The sequence below is a fragment of the Drosophila subobscura genome, chromosome J (assembly GCF_008121235.1).
Source record: "Drosophila subobscura isolate 14011-0131.10 chromosome J, UCBerk_Dsub_1.0, whole genome shotgun sequence".
NCBI classification, from domain to species: Eukaryota; Metazoa; Arthropoda; class Insecta; order Diptera; family Drosophilidae; genus Drosophila; species Drosophila subobscura.
In genome coordinates, this window is record NC_048532.1 from 7,316,610 (window position 1) to 7,335,875 (window position 19,266).

The following is a 19,266-nucleotide window of genomic DNA, read 5'->3' on the forward strand; positions in this document are numbered from 1 at the left end:
CGCGGACAGAGATACGGGCCGTCGTGGTCGTTTCCCTCTCAGTGCAGCCGGAGATGGGGGTTGATAGTCGTGTGGGTGGCTGTGGGGGTGTTTGCGCATGTCCTTGGCAGGAAATGGCAACGAATTTAATAATAATAAACAAGTGGATCCGCCATTTTTGTATGTCTCGACTGGACGGTACCCAGGAAAACGTCCAGTCCATAAATCTTTACCTTACTTTTCCTGCCTTCGGTAACTCCTTGCACCAAGTCCTACACCTATAAGAGATCTACCCTCATTTTACTGGGTATCGAATTCGCAAAGAAAAAATGCAAATAACGTTTACAGGTGGAGGCCCCAGCAGCTGGGCCTTCGACTTGACGACTCTCTGCAGCTGTTATTGTTTGCCATCCGCCTCCAGGATTTGGCCAACAGACGCCGACGGTAATTGGGTTTCATTAAGTGCTGGTGGGGCAACTGGCACAGGACATGAAAGCGGCTTGCGGGTGGGGTACGGCCGGCAAGGTGCTCAGCATTTCCGTTCTCTTTGTGTGTAGGCCCTTGTTAGTGCTGCTCCAATTTTGTTGTCGACTGCATTGTCAATAGATTTTAATCAGGTGTGGCAAGCATAATAAACAGGCGCCTCAGACTGCTCCTTCTCCCACCAATAACTGCGCCCCTTCTGGGCTGATATAAATCTATGCGCCGCACCACAGACTCGGGTTTATTTCCATTATCCATAATTTCCAACCAGCTCGTGTGTGTCTCTGATGTCTTTGTTCCAATTGTTATTTATGTATGCACCCACGTGTGCCCGAGTACCGAGACGTTGCCTTTCTGTTCTACTCTTTTGCTCTCAAGTGCGCAGCTTGGCTGCCACTCCGACGCTCAAAAATATGCTATACTTTTTGTCTATTTTTACCCAGGTGTGTAATTCCCAGAATAAGGCATATCCTAATTTTAGTATCTACACGGGACGAATATTTTAATATTAATAACCAGTAAAACATGAGTCGACATGGCCATGGTTCTTCTTTATGAGCGCCTCGATCTTAGAGGTGACTTAGAGGCCAAGGGCTGTTATACACTCAAAGATATTTGAAAGACATCATTTTGGGGTTCATGATATTCGAGAATCCTTAGGAAATATCCAATCGCTTATTCCCTCTCAAATTAGCAGCATAAAAGACCTTGTGATTTTGTTTTTATTTATTTATTTAAATAATTATGTATTTTCGGGGTGCAATTAATCATTAAATTAATTAGTAATATTATTGTTTATATACGGTTCATATATATATATTTACTCTCATTCTCCATCTGTGGTTTTGGTTGGGTTTTTTCCTCATTTCTCTTTTTGCTTGTAGTATGTTTTTTTCGCTCTATCGATCTCAGCTTCATCTCACATTCTGATTGCTCTATTGTGCCTCTCAATTGCGGGGAGTACGAAATGTACTCCGTCCGTTCTCTTCGTCTGTCTGTCAAGGTGATTGTGTTTGTGTGTGTCTTGTGTCTGTATACATTTGTTTTCTTTTTCTGGTTAAAATCCAAACAAAAACCGAAACGCTTTCTAAACATTTGCCTCATTGATTATTATATTGATTCCGTAGTTGGTAATGTTTATATGCATGTGAAAGGTGTACATGTGTGTGTGTGTGTGTCTATGTGCTGGTGTTTGCTTTGGGTGACATTTTTATTGCAGTAATGGACACATTGAACGAGATTTGATTAAGCTTTAAGGGCGACATATTGTACACGCTACGAATATTGCTAAAAATACCTGCACTTTGGGTCTTAGATTTTCTTTTTTCCCGTTTTTCCCATTATTATTATAATGTTTTTTTTAAAGTTTTTTAGTGTTCGTTTTTCTTTCTTTTAGTAGGTTTTCTTTTCGATTTTGTTTGTGCCTCATTTTTGTCAGTAGGCAAAGCACTTTGGGCAGGCGCTTGTTGAATCAATTAATTTAGTTAATACATTAATTGTTTTTTGTTTTTTTAATATACTTTTTGTATTTTTTAGAACAAGGTAAGTACAATATGTGCTAAGAATGTTTGTCTCAAAGTGGGGTTTACTACTACTCGATCGGAATGGGTCTGAGGTTGCTTCTGGGCTGGGTTGGGGTGTCTCTGTGGAGTGGAGTTTGAGTGGAAGTGGAAGTGTGTGAGATCTAAATATCATATCGTTACACGTTACACATACACACAGATATACATATATATATATTTGCATTTATATAGGCTCTATGTTGTATCCTCTCGTCTATTACTTATAACATTGAAATATACATACATTATGCGACTTCCGTCTTGCCTGCTGCTTTCTGTCAACTAAAAACTGATCATAACCAACATATTGTGTGTCTAGCGCTTAATTTAATCGTTGAACTGTCTGGTTTTAGCCTTCAACCGAATCCCTCTCGATCCTCGATCTTGTCTCTTTCTTTTTTATTTTTGTATTTCAAACACAACAATAATTAAACGAAAACAGTTAACTGCAAACTAATCAATTCTTTGGTTTTGTTTTCATTTTCCTTTTTGTATATTTTCACTAGTATCATTTCCTTTCTTCTCTTCGGGTTTTGTTCACTTTCTGCTAGCTTTTCCATTCAATAATTTTTTGTAATTTTGTTTTTATGAATACAATACATTAATCAATTGTCAATTGTTTATATATACGAGTATATAGTCGCTTCGCCCAACTTGGTTGTTAGCTGTCTCTGGCCTTTCTTTTTCTTCTCGTTTTGTTTTGTTTTGGATTATACACTTCAAATATTTATATTTTGCGTAACTTTTACTTAGGAACAAAAGCTTAGATTTGGTTTCGTTCTTTCTTGTTCTTGCAACGCTTTCTCGGGAGTTTTTAGGGCTTTGTTCCGAAAATATTTGCGATACTAGTACGTAGATTTGCTAAGGAAACTGAGTTCAAAGAGCTGCTGTCATCGGTCCTCGAGCTGGCACTGGCACAGGCCAGCAGCATCATCGAGAAGATGTTAAGTACAATATAGTCGTAGTTATACATTTATGTATATGTAGCATAGTTTACTAGTTGTTGTTGTGGTTTCTTTTTTGCTTTTTAGAGTTACTCGTAAATATTCAAGTACCATATATTTATTTATTTATATATTTATATATATACTATACCATTTTATGCATGAAATAATGTAACCATAAACAAATTAGCAACAACTTCATTTTTGTCCGGAGCGTCTTTTAGATTTTAGTGTTAATATTATGACTGCATTTACTTAAAACCATTTCCATATCCATGTGTTCGCCTCTGAAGTGGAAATTATTATTGACTTCTTTGCAATTCTCGAGATTTTTGTCTAGCATAACTGAGTTTTCCTTTTGGGTTTTGTTCGGGGTCTTGCAGATTATATTTTTGTGTAATCAAGAAACGTTTTTTGCTTGGCTTTTACAGGTAAATGCCGTCCAGAATTACTTATGCGCCGCCATGCTCCGGATTGGCCCCGGCACCGGCTCCGGTGCCGTGTCCTCCATCGACCAGCGCCGACTGTCCTCCGGCGGCGGCTGGCTGCTGCTGCTGTGGCGGCGGTGGCGGCATGTACTGTGGATACTGAGGATACTGCGGTGGCTGCTCTCCGCCTATGAGTCCAAGTTTATCTGTGAATGGGTCGGGGCAGGAGAAAAAGAGAGTTAGAGTTAGTTAAGTGGCCCGAAAAGGTGAACAGTTTGACCTCTTATCAAGCTCAATTGAATGACAATTACACCGATACACGGATATGGTACGCCAAAAACATATTATTACACTTCAAGTATGGTTAAAAGCTCAGTTATTATGAGGGGGGAATACACGAACAGTAGTAGCAGAATATGGATATGGGTGTGGGGGTTATGGGACATCACATCCGACAGATATGCGAGTATATTTATGTACATTCAAGGCGGACAGCCATAACCAATCCCTCACAGCTGGCAGGACAGCTGACTCTTGTCCCCCTAGCTTCCGCTTAGATTTTTGTGCACAGAAAAATATGTACAGACAGAATCGTTATCAACAACATCGAAAACGGAAACAAATTATAGAACCATAAGGATACTAAGCACACGTAGACATCGAAACACACGCAAACATTGCACGAACATGCAGGCTAAAATGAATAAATAAAATCAGAAGCAGAACAGCGGAAACAGAAACGGTAACGGGTGTAAGAAGAGGAAAAAGCACAAATTACAGTTGTTGCTTTTTGCAGCTGTTGTTGCTGTTGTTTGCTTACAGTGTTCGAAAATGTTACAAAGAAGAAGGTGGTGGTGAAATGGTATTTGCTTTTGGTTTCTTTTGTTTCTTTTCAGCTAATTTTGATTATGGTTTTCTATTAATGTTGTTTTTGTTGGTTAATCGATGGGTTGATTGATTGGTTGTAGTTGTTGCTGTTGTTGTTTGTTGTTGTTTTTAAGAGAGAAAGATCGTCCTATTGTCCAGTCGCCACTTCATCCGACGGACTCTGTGGGTTGTCGGTCAATTTCTCAGCCAATGGTTTCTCGAGTGTTGGTGGTTCAGATTTTTGTGTATGGTGTGGTTGTTGTTGTTGTTGTAGTAGTTGTTGTGGTAGTGCTGATTCTGGTGCAGATGCTGGTGCGGATGCTGGTGCCGGAACCACCTGCTGCTGCAAAGCAGGAGGTGGCGGAGCAGCAGCATCATCCGACATGTACGGTTCTACGAGAAATTTGTTGTACGTGAATTTGCATTTGTTTTTTTTTGTTCTATTTCGATACAAGCGATATTAGTGGACAAAACGGAATCAAATCAAAAAGGAAAACTCTCAGTTTTTAGATGTGAAACGGAGAGGCAGGACACTTAAACCAAAGGACACAAAAAGTAGAGAGAGAGAGTGAAATTTTGGGTGCACCTAGCAATAAGATTTGCGGATGAGTTACAGAAAGAGTTTTTGCTGTTGTTTTTACCTCACAAAAGTAATATTTTGGTTTTTTTTTTGTTTTTTTTTGGTTAAAATTGTTTTTGAATATTTGTATGGTTTAATAAAAGTGTACAAAGGCTAATGCTGTCTGTGTTTTTGTATTACTCTTTCTCGTCTTTCTCTGTAATTGTTTTAAAAATAGATTTTTGTGTATCAGTGGCAATCGTATGTATGGAGTATTTCAGGTCAGGTGTGTCCATGGTGTGTTTGTGTGTGTTGTGGAAATAAGGAAACACTTTTAAAATCATATTAAAAACTCAAACAAGACTGCAGTACTTTCATTGCATTTGCTGTACAGGTACAGGTACATGTATACATAAGTGGAAATTCAATTTGATCTGGCCTTTGCGTCTACATTTACTTTGGGGTTCAAGTACTGTCTACAAGTATATTTTACACGGGACAACTGGCACAGTGCTTGTGCCGCTGAAGAGTTTGTGGATCAGCGCCAATAACAGAACAAAACAAAACAGAACGAAACGAAACGAAAAGACTGTAAACTGTAAACGAAACAAACCACAAAATGATTACGGCTTACGGGTTTTGAACGCTAGCTAGTCGAACACACAGAACTTAAGGTCCTACGGATAACGCTAACGGTGGTAACACATTGAATATCGGATCAGCCAATTGGCTACTGGCGATGCGATATTTAATGTACAAATTTTAAACTCTTACAGGAAAGGAAAAGATAACAGACAAATAACAATAATGTACGACACGACTTTCAGTTGGCATCAAATCAAATCATTACCGAACCTGGTGCGTATGTTGGTCGTATGGGAACCAGATGATGTTGGACTTTGGATACACACACAAATCAGATACATAAATATATACTTTATATATGTATTTAAGATATGTAGTTACTGTTTTTTAGTGGTTGGTTTGCTGAAGCACATGATATGGATGCAAATTGACTGATCGATCGATTTTTTGTTTATTTTGTTTTATTTTTTGGTGGAAATTTTCGCATCAAATTCGAATCGGGTCAAGTGGAGCGATCAGATCATCAAACGTACAACAGTTGGACTGTGAGTTTTAGCTCTACTCATGGCAGTTGTTAAATGGGAATAGAATTTGATGTCGGATCATATTGGGTTGATTTCGATAGATTTTGATTTCGATTTGCGTTTGCATTTTGCAGTTGCATTGCGGATGATGCATTGCGCAGCTAAGTAACTAGTTTCTTATCTTATGGATTAGATAGTTAGCAATCTACATAAAGTTACCTAGAGAAAAATAAAAGATGTGGCGGAATTAAAAAACAAACAATTCAAATTTAGTCTCTCTGCTCAAAGCTCAAGAAATCAGCGCTAAATAAATTGCATAAATCAAACGAGAATTAAAACAATAAACGGTGGCAGTTTCTCAGGTTCTGTGTGTGGCTGAGGAGTTGTGTGGGTGTCGATTGGCATTGTATCTCTAGGAGGGTGGTGGAGTGGTGTGGCTGTGTGTGTCCCATGTTGTGAGTAAGAAGAACAGCCTGAACTAGGGATTTCCGCACGAAGAACTTACTTGCAATAATGCCCACGACAACCAGGCCAATCACGCCCATGATGATCATCATCTGGAAGGGGGAAACAGAACAATTGGTTAGTGCTGCACTCGTGGAGGCTTCAAACTAGTTCAAGAACCTTCAAGTTCTGCAGCCAGAATTTCCTCTTGAGCTTGCCCGCCTGCTGCTCAAACTGGGAGGCGCCCTGCTGCAAGGCGTCGGCACGATCGTCCAACTCCGACAGCTTGCTATCGCGCTCCAGCACCTTCTCGACGTTGGTGCGCATAATGTCGACGACCTAAGAAAGATTCTCCCTTGTAAATGATATTCAGAGCAACGTTAAGGATTGTGTGTTCACTCACCTCATCGACCTGCGCCTGCGTCTGCTGGAGACGCTTCTGTGCCGCAATCTGCTGCGGATTGTGTGGTCCGCCCACAATCTCGCCATCGCCTCCCTCGCCTGCTGGAGGTCCAGCAGGTGGTGCATCGCCAGCTGGTGCAGCGTCCGCCCTGCAGGGAACAATCGTTAGTCAATAACGAGCGCATAAATAGAGGACAAATGCCAAAGACTAATCAACTCCCAACGGGGCGCTCAAATTAAATACAGGAAGGACACTTTGGATTACACAAATTATAGGTAGAGGGTAGAAGGTAGAATCTATAGCTATGGCACTACAATTTCTAGCATTTCTTTAAAGTATATCTCGACGGTGTGTGATAAAGAGAGAGAGTGCTGAAGAGTACATAAGCTAGCCGGCTACTCGGTGGAGTGCAGAGATCAGCACTTACGGTTCCTTGTTCTTGTCTTTCTTGCCCATCGCAGATGCCCCCCCAAAAAGAACTGAGAACTCAACTGCGGTCTCTGGTCTTCTGTTTTGGGGGCCAAAGTTAAGGAAATTCACAGTTTAATATTAAGTTAGAAATGGAAATGGGAGAATTGATAATGTTCGCAGAGGGAGGAAGTGGGCAAAAGAAATCGATGGCCGGAACAACCGGCATTATTTGCGTTGCCCTTTTGGACAATTAATTTAGTTTGCATGGCTCCTGGACTGCCCTGACTCACACGGCTCAGGCGAAACGTAGTCAAATTTATTGATTTTACGGCATGTGAATGCCATGTGATGCGGCAAGCGTCATCGCCATCGCCATCACCATCGCCTATTGTCGGACCAGAGGAGACTTATTCTCTCTCTCGCTCTCTGGGAGTGATTCATGGCTCATGGTGCAGCGGTAGCTACTTCGCGGAGTCCAAATTGAAATGGACAATTTGTACAAATGAAGTGCTGGGCCTGGGCCCATGCTGCGTGTACTTAATGTGTGGGGCATTAAATGAACATTACCCCAGAAGTGCGAAAAACCCCCCGACAAATCAATAATATTTCCATCCACTTACATTGCTCTGTAGTTGTTGTTGTTGTTTTGGTTTGTTGCAGCCGCTGCTGATGTATTAACAAAATTCGGTTTGACTGCGACTGATTGTGGGTTTTGTATGCACTTGGCCAACGTCTTTCACGTTTGGGAGCGTCGAGCGAGGTCGGGAAGGGTCGTTTCGCGGGTGTCGTCACGGTAGTGGCAGCAGCGCAGATGTGCTTCTGGTGGGTGCAGCAGAACTCTGTTTCGTTGTTTTTGTTGTCGAGGGTTGCGCTCTTTCTTTCTCTCACTCGCTCGCCTTCTCGCTCTCTCTGTCGCTCGCTCTTTTGCCTGAGCTTTTGTCGCCCCCAATCGTCAATGAATTTTCACTCCTCTCGCAGTTGCGGGGGTATTGGCTAGATGCGTTTGCGTCTGTGTGTGTGAGTGTGTGAATGTCGAGTGAGTGGGTAACACTTGCTTGCCACGACAGCGCCTCAGAGGGATCTTCTGGCTCGGCGAAACTTTAACTGTTGGGTGGGAAGGAAGAGTGTAAAAATAGTTGCAACTATTTTTAGTCTTTTATTTGGATTACGAATAAGGGATAAAGGATAACTAGTAGAACAACACGCCCACGGTTCTCGCTCTCCTATGAGGATGTGCGTGCGTGTGTGTGGGTGCACTTGGTGCACCTTTCTGTTGCACTGCCCCCTGGGGCAGTCTGGGAATATTTTCTACAATCAAACAATATATTCGCGTGCGAACGGACCACACAAATATTTGCAAAGTTCCCAACTTGGCACTTGGCTCTTGGCTTGGGGGAAAAAATCAATGAAATTCTACACGGTAATGGTTTTGCTCTCATTCGAAAGGCCTTTTAGTCGCATTCTTTACGTGTTTCAACTACGATTTCTAGCACTTTGTGTGGCAAGCACTTTAACTCTGCCCTGGCAGCACAAGTTTACAGGAAATTATGCCTTAATTATTCAACTTAAAATTATTTTGCGTAGCACAGGGAAAATTTTCACTTACGACGTTATAAGCCAACTGCGAAAACTTGCAGCTTTCCTAACTGTTATGTTATGTGTATGCTTCTGCAGATCCTGCAAAATTAACAGAGCCCCAAAGCTCTTCTGCAAACTTAACAGAGCGAGGCCCCACATTTTACATGTCGAATACAAGAACGATAACGATATAACGATTACGATTATAAAGCTAAGAGCTTGAAGGCGCAGCCAGAGGTTTTTTGAACTTTGCCTGTATCCAAACGCGATACATCTTGAGGCCGCGTCCTCGATTCACCTGCAGCCTTCGGTCCACAATCACCTGTTCCTCCTGCAGACCCGCTTGGATCAACATGCCACGTAGCTCTTGCTCTGTAAAGAAGTAAACCATGGTGCCATCGCCGCGCACATAGAAATTGTCCTCCAGGCACTTGCCGCTCTTGAAGCGCAGCTGGGCCAGGTCGTAGCGGCCGTAGTCCCTGAAGAGGAGCAGGCCACCGGGTCGCAGGTAGCGATAGCAATTGTCCAGTATCTGCTGCATTTTCTTAGGCTGGCAGGCGGACAGCACAAATATCATCACAATGATATCCTGCGAGTTCTCCTCGAAGGGCACTTGCCACTGCTCATCCGTAGCATCCATAACGAACACTTGGCAGCGTTTCTCATCAAACTGCGGCTGGCTGCGGAGTATATCGATGGCCCGGGCGGAGAAGTCGCACCCAAAGACCTTTAGCTTCGGCTCCACACTGTACTGCAGCAGGGGTAAGATGGTGTTTCCTACGCCACAACCAATCTCGAACACGCTCCGTGGCTGCTGCTCACTGGCATCCAGGGGCGCCAGCTCGGGAAACTCGGTGAACAGCCAGTGACGGTCCTTGAAGAAGCGATTGTCGTGTATGCCATAGAAAGAGTCCCAGAACTTGGGTGCATCCGACTGAAAGCGCTCCCGTTCATCGTCGTTCAGCTTGCTGGAGGAATTCTTGGCCACTGCATCCTGTGCGGCCAGCTCCTGCTCCTCGTCCCATTGCACGTGGTCCCTGCAGAGCACATTTTGAGATTGCATTTTAGAGCTTTTGTGTTGACAGTGTCTACCATGCATTAAACTCGAACACCTCGCGCGCGTCTGTTAGTATGCGGCCGCCAGCACCTGCTGGCTTCTTGCGCTGTCGCGTGTGTTCCCAAGTCTTGCTGGCAAAACGCCGTACACCTTGCAACGCATATTTACCAAGCATTGTGCTTAAACACGTCGTCGCTGTCCTTGAGCAGACGTGTGCCAAACTGAGGGCGCTTCTCACACTCATCGGCAATGGGGGTATCGCTCATGTTATGCAGGAAATCAAAAGTTTAAGAAATGTTTTGTTTGAAAACAGCAGTTCATGTGGACCAGTGTGTCGGAGGAATTATCGATAAAAGTGACCTCAAAATATACCAAAATATACCTTCTCATTTTATAAATATACCGTATACATGCATTATCGAGTGTGCAGCAAGTGCCGGGCAATTACCGATAGAAATAAATCGAGTGTTCAGCTAGTGGTGGGGGATTTCCTATCGAAAGAGTCGAATGTGTATATCAAAACCGCAAACAAACCTTTTTGTTGTATTGTGCGTTGTTTTCTGTGCCCGCAGCGAAATAGTTGAACCAATTAACGCATTGTAGCGCGATATTATTGGGAACCTGCGGAGGCAACGTGACGCTATCATTGTGTGCGCTTTTAAGTGAACAAACGCTAAGTGAACGCCTTCAAAATGATGAACGAGGCAGCCCTGGCCAACATGATTCCGTACGACACAATTGGACTCTATGAGCAGCCGAAGCCCCGTTTTATCTTCAAGATGCCACGCGTGGTGCCCGACCAGAAGTCCAAGTTCGAGAGCGACGAGCTGTTCCGGCGGCTCAGCCGCGAGAGCGAGATTCGCTACACGGGCTACCGCGAGCGCAGCATCGAGGAGCGCCAGGTGCGCTTCATGAACGGCTGCCGCGAGGGACACACGGAGACGAGTTTTGTGGCCTCGGGCACCAACCTGCAGCTGGTGTTCAACGCCAATCAGAACCCCTATCTGCACGACAAGGAGTGCGACTTTGACAAGGAGCACGGCAAAGTGCACATCAAATCCTACTTCATAATGAACGGCGTTTGTGTGCGCTTCCGCGGCTGGCTGGACCTGGAGCGTCTCGATGGTGTGGGTTGCCTGGAGTACGACGAGCGCCGCGCCATGCACGAGGATGCGATTTTGCGTGACCAAATCGATCGCTACAACCAGCGGCTGCGCGAGTTCGAGGACACCAAGCGTGCGTATCGCGACAATCGGCAGGATGAGATGGAGGCTGTGCGCCGTGGCGTCGCCTCCGGCGGCATTGGTGTGGGCGCCAGCATGTGGCGCCGTTAGTTGGACCTGTGGACGGCACCAGCGCCGTCCCTGCAACATCACGATCATCACGACCACGAACAGCAGCCGCAGCTGCCGCAGCAGCAGCAAGAGACTCAATTTGCAAATACTCAATATTTTATGGACAACTGAAAATGCTCCGCCTACCTACGAACGTGTGGGAGAGGCATGCTCCAATACAGAGAGAGATACACATATGCTCCACCCTAGACTAGTTTTAGCTCTAATTAATGCTTACTTCACGGTATGCTTCTCTATGGTATTAAACATTACAATTAAATGTGAATTTTAGTGTCGTCTTACAACCATAAATATAATCCACATAAATAACTACTCAAGCTACCAAGCTACGCATGATTAATGATTAATGCTCCGATCATGCGATCTGGTGTGACGCATTTCTGTCTGTGAAACGAAAGGAAACTCATCTTTTGTTTTGTTTTGAATACAATTATTAATATACAATTAATGACACTTTATAATAGGCATATGCGTGTATCGTGTAAAACTAAGAGCTAAGAGGATTATTAAACGGGCTTGTAAGTGGGATAGAAGTGGGATGTCGCTAGGCGTAGGGGGAAAGCACAAATCAAAGCTCGCTCTATTGCTTCCTAGCGGAACTGCAGATTGGATATGCGCAGTCCAATGCTGTCCTTGCCAATCTGACTGACCTCGCACACGTTGCAGAGATTGCCCTTGTATTGGGGATCGTACGAGGAGCCGCAGAAGGGGCAGGTCACCTCGGGTTTGCCGCGATACAGCGGCTTCCAGCTGATGCCGCATATGTTGAATGGATTGAACTCCTCGTACTGCAGCTGATGCTCGTCCACGGGATTTATCTCGCATGCCTGCAGTATCTTGCGCACCTGCTGGCCACATCCGGCCTGGGGGCCAGCTCAAGCAGTCGACGGGCGAACGAGGCGGCCGTCTTGTAGTTCTTCAGCTTGAAGTACATATTGAGGGCGGTGCGCAGGGTGAGGATCTGATGCACCGGCTGCAGCTTGCAGTGGGTGAAGTAGGCGGCCATCTCGCAGAGGCGCTTCTGCTCGTCGAGCGTTGATTTCGGCATGCCCTTGCGCACCGTTTCCATCTTCAGGCCGACAATGTACTCGGAGCAGATCTTCAGCAGCTGCTGGGCCTCGGCCGTGTCCAGCTTGGTCTCCACCACCAGCAGCGGAATACTGATCAAAATGGAATGGAACTTCTCGATGGCTTCGGTGAACTTGCCGGAGGTTGTCATCTGATAGCCAGCCTGCAGGCGGGACACCAAATCGTTCAGCTTGATGCCCATTGCCGGGCGCTGCAGCTTCGCGTTCGTCTCGGAGAAGTTGCGCAGCGGATAGCCGCTCAGGGACTGCAGATTGGGATTGGCCGTGTAGCTGGTGCGCGAGCAGGCGTAGTTCTGCAGGAAGAGGGTCTTGAAGGGCTTGAAGTTGACCACGCCCAGCTGGTCGTTGAGCAGGCGGAAGGCGCTCTCGAAAGCGCCAGCCTTGACGTGATCCAGAACGAGTGGCGAGTTGTTGGCCCACTGCTGGGCCGGGGAGAGTCCCTTGTTGGGTGCCGCGTAGTAGTTGCTGTCCAGCGCCGAGGCCTTGATCTTGGAGGCCAGCTCCTCGGGCACGACCAGATCGTCATCGCCCACATCCCAGCCGGCGCCATCCTCGCCGCCAGCGCCTCCGGGCTGCTCGTCACTGCTGAGGGCATCGTGCATCTCATCATCGCCGTCGTCGTCCAGTCCCAGATCTGCATCTGCGCCCCAGCCATCGCCGCCACCGTTATGCTCCTCCAGCACCGCTGCATCGGCATTGAGGTTGAGTGCCTGTCGGGCGGTGGCGCTGTTGCCCGCGCGCGTCACCATGGCGCCCTCGAAGAAGCCCTTGGACACGGACAGCAGCGGCCAGTTGGTCTCCAGCTGCTGGATGGGCACCGGGGGCTTCAGCAACGTCGCATTGGGGTTCACCTCGGGCAGCGTGTCGCCCTGTGCGGTGATGGTCTCGGCCAGCGACTCGGACAGCTCGTCGAGCCCATGGGTGGCTGCCGTCAGATAGGCCATGGATGTGAGGCCACAGTTCTTCAGGATGTTCACACGCTCCTTGAAGTCCCCGAGCACCAGGGCGCCCTGGTACTGGGCCGAGATATCCTTGCGGATCTCCGCGATCTTGATCATCTTCTTGAGCTTCTCCAGATTGCCTGTGATCAGGTAGAGGAAGCTCAGCTTGTCGAAGTTCTTGGTGCGCTGGTAGCACATCTCCACCACCTGGTGGTTGCCCTGCAGCAGCGCACTCTGCCCGAGACGGTTCCAGCAATCCTTGTCGTCCAGCGCCTTGGCTGCCTCCAGGGCAATCTCAATGTTGCCGCACTCCAGGGCCAGGCCAAAGCGCGTCTTCTCGTCCTTGACAAAGTGCAGCGCCACCTCCGGGTAGCCCTTCTGCTGCAGGTAAGCAATGATGCTCTGTCCGACCAATCGGGCATTGCGCACCATGTGCAGAACCTCGTCGTACTTGCGCTGAATGAGCGCCAGCTTGAACTTGTACTCCGTGGGATCGATGGTGAGCACGCGGGTGCGGCACTCGCGATCCAGGCAGAACACTTGATTGCCCTTGACGCGCGTCAGGTAGATGGGCAGATCGAGGGTGCGAATGATGCCGTGATCCCCATTGGTAATTGCATACTTGATGTGGTTGCTCGTGGTGTAGATGAACACGCCGGACTCATCCCACGCACCCGACTTGACGCGGCAGTTCTCCTGCACGGTGCAGAGATACTGCAGCCGGCGGTCGCAGATGGTGACCGAGTGCTTGCAGAGGAGCGCCACCAGCGACATGTCTGGCGACCAGACGACGTAGCGGCACTTGGCCAGCTTGATGCTGCCAACGGAGACGAGGCGCTGCACCTCGTAGAGGGTGACCATTTCGGGATCCCGGATGAGCAGCATGCCCGTGCCGGCGTAGAAGATCTCCTCGCAGAAGGTGGGAATCTTCTTGGTCACCTCGTTCTTGAAGTTCTTAATGACCAGCTGCTGGTTGCGATCCAGCACGGCGAAGCGATTGCGTGCCACCCAAATGGCCGTGATGCCCGAGCTGCGCTTGCTGTCGGACTCGTTCTGGCTCTCTGTGTCCTTGGGTATCTGGCACAGGTCGTAGGTGCTGTTCTCCAGGTTGTTGGTGCGCGTGCAGATGAGCACCGCATTCAGGGCTGGATTGTAGGACATGCTGTACACGGGAGACTTGCCCGGACGCAGCTGCATCACCACAGCGTCCTTGGTGGTGGTAAAGTCCAGCTTCCGCAGATAGCGATCCTTCACGTAGTACAGCATATTGCCATGCACAGCATAGGCGGGACGCTCGCGCTCCAGCTTGAACACAACCATGCCTGAAACGAACACAAAAGGACTAAAATCGGAATCCTTTAAGGGAAAACAAAGTCTCCTTACCGCCATCGTGTCCGGCTGCAAACAGATTGAGTGTGGGATGTGCTGTGAGGATCCAGAAGCGCTCGTTGTCCCGCCGGAATGTGAAGAGACACTGCCGCTTGGTCATGTCCCAGACGCGAATGCTGCGATCCTCGCCGTTCGAGATGATCAAATCCTGTCGGGGATGGAACAGAACGCTGGACACGTTGTTGTAGTGGCCACGGCAGGTGTCCACCTCCCAGGCCTTGTACTCGTTCATGCGCCACAGCTTCACCAGACGATCGTCAGCGCCCGAGACAATCAGCGGCAGAGTGGGATGGAAACTGGCCCAGTTGACGCCGCGATCGTGCCCCTCGAGCACATGCTTGACCACAGCATCGGCCTGGCCAAACAGATCGGTGGCTCCGGGATTTCCCTTCAAATGATCATCTAGTCCCCCGGGACCGGGTGCCACGTTCTTCTTGCGCAAGCCCGAAATGTCCCAGACGCGCACCGTCTGATCCAGCGAGGCGGAGACAATCTGATCCTCTGTGGGATGGAACTGGGCACACATCACATAGTGGTTGTGGCCTGTTAGCACGCAGATGCAGTTGCGCGACTGCCAGTTCCAGATGCGAATGGTCTGATCATCGGACGCGCTGAGGATCCACGGATACTCGTGGTGGAAGGCCACAGTGCGCACGTAGTCCAAATGCGCCAGCAGAGTGAAAATGCAGCGACGCTGCTTGTAGTTCCACACCTTGATCTTGTAGTCGTCGCCGCCGGAGACGAAGAGGGGCATCTGCTGGTGGAATGCCACGCTGCGCACGGGCCCGTCGTGCTCGTCGAACTTCTCCAGGAGCGTGTGCATGCGGTAGTCCCACAGCTGGATGACGCCGCTGTGCAAACTGGTCAGAATCCAGGGACGTTTCGGGTGAAACGAGAGCCCCTTCACCCGAGCCGACTTTGACTCGAAATTGGTCAACATGTTGGCAGTTTTTACTGTCTCACGGGGAGAGGTAATTGATCTCGATTTGTGTTGCTCCGTGTCGGCTTTCGTTTCACGTATGTACCCGCTTCCAGTAAGTTCCGGGCACTTTCCTGTATCGAAATATACAAGTATTAGCACATCTCTCCCAAGAGTAAACAATTTGTGCACCACGTAGGCGCTGATAAATTTCAAATTTCAAGAAAAACACCAACCAAATTGTTCAAGTGACACGTCAATTATCTTCTTCTTGCCAACACAGGCGCAGGGTTGAGTTCCATTTGAATCGAACGGAACAGCTGGTTGGGTCACTAAATTCACTTTACAGCACTGTCCGTTCAGCCGTTTTTTATTTTTTGACATAACAAATAACTAAAATCATGAAATATCTTCAGAACTTTACGTGTATAGTTCTTCAGCGGCGTTACCTGTTCCAGCCACGGCTATCCACACTGTACTACAGCACAGCAAAGGGTGAGTAATGGCCGTTTTCATTGAATAAACAGCCACCGGCTGATGTTGCTCCCTTTGTTTCATTGCAGATGCCGACACAAAAGTGCAACTGGCGGCGGGCTACCAGCCCAAACAGGTGGAACAGGCCTATTGGGAGCGCGACAAGGAGCAGGCGAATCTGCCCCAGGCGGGCAATCGCTGCAAGCGTGGACCCTACCGCATGCTGCTCCCGCCGCCAAATGTGACGGGGAATCTGCACTTGGGCCACGCTCTGACGGCCACCGTGCAGGATGTGATAGCACGTCAGCGTCGGCAGCTTGGCTACGAGGTGGACTGGGTGCCAGGCACCGACCACGCCGGCATAGCCACGCAGGTGGTTGTGGAACGTACTCTGGCAACCGCCGGAGGCAAGACGCGCCACGACATAGGACGCGAGGCTTTTCTGGAGGAGGTGTGGAAGTGGAAGGCCGCCAAGGGTGCTGGCATCGTGCAGGACTTGCGTCTGCTCGGCTGCAGCCTCAACTGGTCGCGCGAGTACTTCACCATGGACGAGCAGCAGGCAAACGCCGTCAATGTGGCCTTTGAGCGACTCTTCGATGAGGGCCTCATCCAGCGGCGCAATTCCATCGTCAATTGGTCCACCACGCTGCAGTCGGCCATCTCGGACATCGAGGTGGAAGTGCTGGACATCAAGGAGCCCACCACTGTCAGCGTTCCCGGCTACAAGCACAAGATTCTCTTTGGCAGAATTTTCGAGTTCGCCTACACCGTCGTGGATGGCGAAACTCTGCCGGATGGCTCGGTCGAGGAGATTGTGGTGTCCACCACCAGGCCAGAGACAATACTGGGCGATGTGGCCGTGGCTGTGCACCCACTCGATCCACGCTACAGCAAGTATCGCAACAAGGAAGCGGTTCAACTGAAGCATCCCTTTCGCAACGACACAATTCCCCTCGTCTTCGATCTCGCCGTGGACAGGGACTTTGGCACGGGCGCTGTCAAGATTACGCCAGCCCACGACAAGTTTGATTTCGAGCTAGCAGCGCGTCACCAGCTGCAGCCCCGCCAGGTCTTCACCAAGGATGGACTCATTCTGGACACCTTTGAAGGATTTGAGGGCAAGCTGCGCTTCGAGGTGCGCGAAATGATTGTCCAGCGGCTTGATAGGATGGGACTGCTACGCCAGGTGCGACCCCATGCCATGCAGCTGCCCATCTGTTCGCGGTCAAAGGATGTCATCGAGTACATGATCTGGCCGCAGTGGTTCCTAAATTGCAAAGAAATGGCACAGAATGCGCTCTCGGAGCTGCACAGCGGCCGACTGCAGATTGTTCCGTCAAACTTTGAGGTGGAGTGGGATCGCTGGCTGGAGGAGGGTCGCGACTGGTGCATCTCCCGGCAGCTGTGGTGGGGCCATCAGGTGCCCGCCTACCAGTTCACCGATGCGCAGGGCAACGCCCACTGGGTGGCTGCTGCCAGCGAGCAGGAGGCCAGGCGCAAGGCCGTTCAACTGTTGGGCGGCGGCCAGCAGGAAGAACTCAGTCTCGTGCGCGATCCAGATGTGCTGGACACTTGGTTCTCCTCGGCTCTGCTGCCCTTCTCCTCGGCCGGCTGGCCCAATGAGTCGTACAAGGAGAAGTATCCGCTGGACATCATGCAGACGGGACACGACATTCTCTTCTTCTGGGTGGCGCGCATGATGATGATGGGCCTGAAGCTGACGGGCGAGGCTCCCTTCAACAAGGTGCTGCTCAATGGCATCGTCTGCGATGCGCATGGCCGGAAGATGTCCAAGAGCCTGGGCAACATTGTGGCACCACAGCAGGTGGTGCAAGGCGCCAGCATGGATGTAAGTAGAAAAATACCTTTCTGTCTTTCACTGACCTTCTCCTTGCAGAGCATCATCGAGGGGTTGGAGCAATCCCTTGCGGCAGGCGTCATCAATGAGGCTGAGATGGAAATTTCGTACAGATCCATGAGCAAAATGTTTCCCAAGGGCATACAGGAGTGCGGCACAGACGCGCTGCGCTTCACGCTGCTCAGCCACAACATTAAGAATCATTTCATCAACTTTGATGTGAGCGCCTGCCACACCAACAAGCTCTTCATCAACAAGATCTGGCAGGCCATGCGCTTCACCCTCGGCGCCGCGGAGCGCCTAAACATTTCGCTGCATCAATTCGAGACACTGGACGGAGTGAACCTGGGCACCTGGGATCGCTGGATCATTGGCAGGCTGGGCGAGACGCTGGCCATCTGCTCGGACAGCTACAACAATTACAATTTCCACATGGCCACGGCGGCGCTCAAGCATTTCTTCTATCAGAATCTCTGTGATACTTATTTGGTAAGCGAATTGGGAACATGCTTTCACCTTTCACCTCTATAACTCTTTTGTCCAACCCACAGGAAACGACAAAGACTGAAATTAATCATCGCACACCCACGGGCTACATCCATGTGGGCACATTGACCGCCTGCCTCAGCTGGGGACTGCAGGCCCTAGCGCCATTTACACCGTTTGTAGCCTCGGAGCTGCTGCAGCATGTGCCACTCAATATGGAGGTGAAGCTATCGCAGTATGCGGACAGCAAACTGGTGGCGGAGATCAACGATGTAGTTGGCATTTGCCAGAGCGTGCGCCAGCTGAAGAGCATGCACAAAGTCAGCAAACGACACGAACCCAAACTCACGCTGTTTGCCACAAATGCCGAGTCGGAGCAGGTGCTGGCTCGTCATCTGCAGCAGATACAGCTGCTGTCGCGCTGCGAGCGCGTGGATCTGGACATGCTGAACGAGAACTCGAAGCATGCAAAGAAATTGAACCTCTTCTCCACGGCGGGCGCACTCTGCTCCTTCGGCCTCAGCATGAACGAGGACTTTGGCATGACTTTGGCGGAGCGTGACAATCTGGTGCAGAGCAACATCAAGCGGCTGAAGCGACTGGCAACTGAGCTGCAAAAGTATCGCATGCGCCTGGACAATGAAGCCTTCCAGCTGATGGCCGACAAGAAGACGCGCGAACATTTCGAGAAGAGGGTTTGTATTTGCAGCCTCCCTACCATCATGCTAAGCTCAATTAAATGTTCGTTTGTCTCTCTTTGCAGGTCAAGGAACTGGAGGCGGAAATGAAGAGCTTAATGCCGGAAACAGCGTGATCTCAAGAGGGGATCTAATGTGTAGATAGTGCCCAGTGCCTTTGTTATTGTTTGCTAATCCATTAAGTTATTATACGCGGGCCCTTCCTGTAACCAATTGACACATTTATAAGCCAGC

The 19,266-nt window shown here is 48.8% G+C and overlaps 5 protein-coding genes across 9 annotated transcripts; 2 read left to right on the top strand and 3 right to left on the bottom strand.

Annotated features, from left to right (window-relative positions):
* Positions 1-1,835: 1,835 nt before the first annotated feature.
* On the bottom strand, positions 1,836-18,295 carry LOC117895578 (vesicle-associated membrane protein 2). Of its 4 annotated transcripts, none has more exons than XM_034803302.1 (7): positions 18,281-18,295; positions 7,810-8,008; positions 7,206-7,286; positions 6,779-6,926; positions 6,556-6,714; positions 6,437-6,488; positions 1,836-3,602 (listed from the first exon to the last, which is right to left on the bottom strand). In XM_034803302.1, the coding sequence occupies exons 3-7, from the start codon at positions 7,232-7,234 to the stop codon at positions 3,421-3,423; spliced, it is 570 nt and encodes a 189-aa protein (XP_034659193.1). In that variant the 5' UTR covers positions 7,235-7,286; positions 7,810-8,008; positions 18,281-18,295; the 3' UTR covers positions 1,836-3,420. The 4 variants fall into 4 exon arrangements, with proteins under 4 accessions (XP_034659193.1, XP_034659190.1, XP_034659191.1 ...); XM_034803299.1 differs by lacking the exon at positions 1,836-3,602 and adding an exon at positions 4,277-4,656; XM_034803303.1 differs by lacking the exon at positions 1,836-3,602 and adding an exon at positions 4,934-5,039.
* LOC117895574 (methyltransferase-like protein) lies at positions 7,810-10,169 on the bottom strand. Of its 2 annotated transcripts, none has more exons than XM_034803294.1 (3): positions 9,860-10,169; positions 8,796-9,804; positions 7,810-8,293 (listed from the first exon to the last, which is right to left on the bottom strand). In XM_034803294.1, exons 1-2 carry the CDS (start codon positions 10,066-10,068, stop codon positions 8,979-8,981), a joined length of 1,035 nt encoding a protein of 344 aa, XP_034659185.1. In that variant the 5' UTR covers positions 10,069-10,169; the 3' UTR covers positions 7,810-8,293; positions 8,796-8,978. The 2 variants fall into 2 exon arrangements, with proteins under 2 accessions (XP_034659185.1, XP_034659186.1); XM_034803295.1 differs by having other exon boundaries at positions 9,993-10,167.
* LOC117895577 (protein big brother) lies at positions 10,317-11,491 on the top strand. The gene has a single exon (XM_034803298.1). It carries the CDS (start codon positions 10,517-10,519, stop codon positions 11,156-11,158), a length of 642 nt encoding a protein of 213 aa, XP_034659189.1. The 5' UTR covers positions 10,317-10,516; the 3' UTR covers positions 11,159-11,491.
* LOC117895565 (coatomer subunit alpha) lies at positions 11,588-15,563 on the bottom strand. The gene is given in 3 exon segments (XM_034803281.1): positions 11,588-12,032; positions 12,035-14,530; positions 14,592-15,563. Coding segments are annotated over 3 exon segments (3,705 nt in total). The 5' UTR covers positions 15,538-15,563; the 3' UTR covers positions 11,588-11,769.
* LOC117895569 (valine--tRNA ligase, mitochondrial) lies at positions 15,819-19,257 on the top strand. The gene is made up of 5 exons (XM_034803288.1): positions 15,819-16,011; positions 16,080-17,839; positions 17,888-18,337; positions 18,400-19,029; positions 19,098-19,257. Exons 1-5 carry the CDS (start codon positions 15,918-15,920, stop codon positions 19,146-19,148), a joined length of 2,985 nt encoding a protein of 994 aa, XP_034659179.1. The 5' UTR covers positions 15,819-15,917; the 3' UTR covers positions 19,149-19,257.
* The last annotated feature ends 9 nt before the right edge of the window (positions 19,258-19,266 follow it).

Excerpts from the sequence above, each read along its gene's own strand:
- LOC117895569 (XM_034803288.1), top strand. The coding sequence starts at position 15,918 with ATGAAATATCTTCAGAACTTTACGTGTATAGTTCTTCAGCGGCGTTAC. Across the intron at positions 16,012-16,079 it reads GTACTACAGCACAGCAAAGG|ATGCCGACACAAAAGTGCAA; the intron begins GTGAGTAATGGC and ends GTTTCATTGCAG. Across the intron at positions 19,030-19,097 it reads GCGAACATTTCGAGAAGAGG|GTCAAGGAACTGGAGGCGGA; the intron begins GTTTGTATTTGC and ends CTCTCTTTGCAG.
- LOC117895578 (XM_034803299.1), bottom strand. The coding sequence starts at position 7,234 with ATGGGCAAGAAAGACAAGAACAAGGAACC. Across the intron at positions 6,927-7,205 it reads AAAGACAAGAACAAGGAACC|GGCGGACGCTGCACCAGCTG; the intron begins GTAAGTGCTGAT and ends TGTTCCCTGCAG. Across the intron at positions 6,715-6,778 it reads CGCAGGCGCAGGTCGATGAG|GTCGTCGACATTATGCGCAC; the intron begins GTGAGTGAACAC and ends AATCTTTCTTAG.
- LOC117895577 (XM_034803298.1), top strand. The coding sequence starts at position 10,517 with ATGATGAACGAGGCAGCCCTGGCCAACATGATTCCGTACGACACAATT.
- LOC117895574 (XM_034803294.1), bottom strand. The coding sequence starts at position 10,068 with ATGAGTGTGAGAAGCGCCCTCAGTTTGGCACACGTCTGCTCAAGGACA. Across the intron at positions 9,805-9,859 it reads GTGTTCGAGTTTAATGCATG|GGACCACGTGCAATGGGACG; the intron begins GTAGACACTGTC and ends TGTGCTCTGCAG.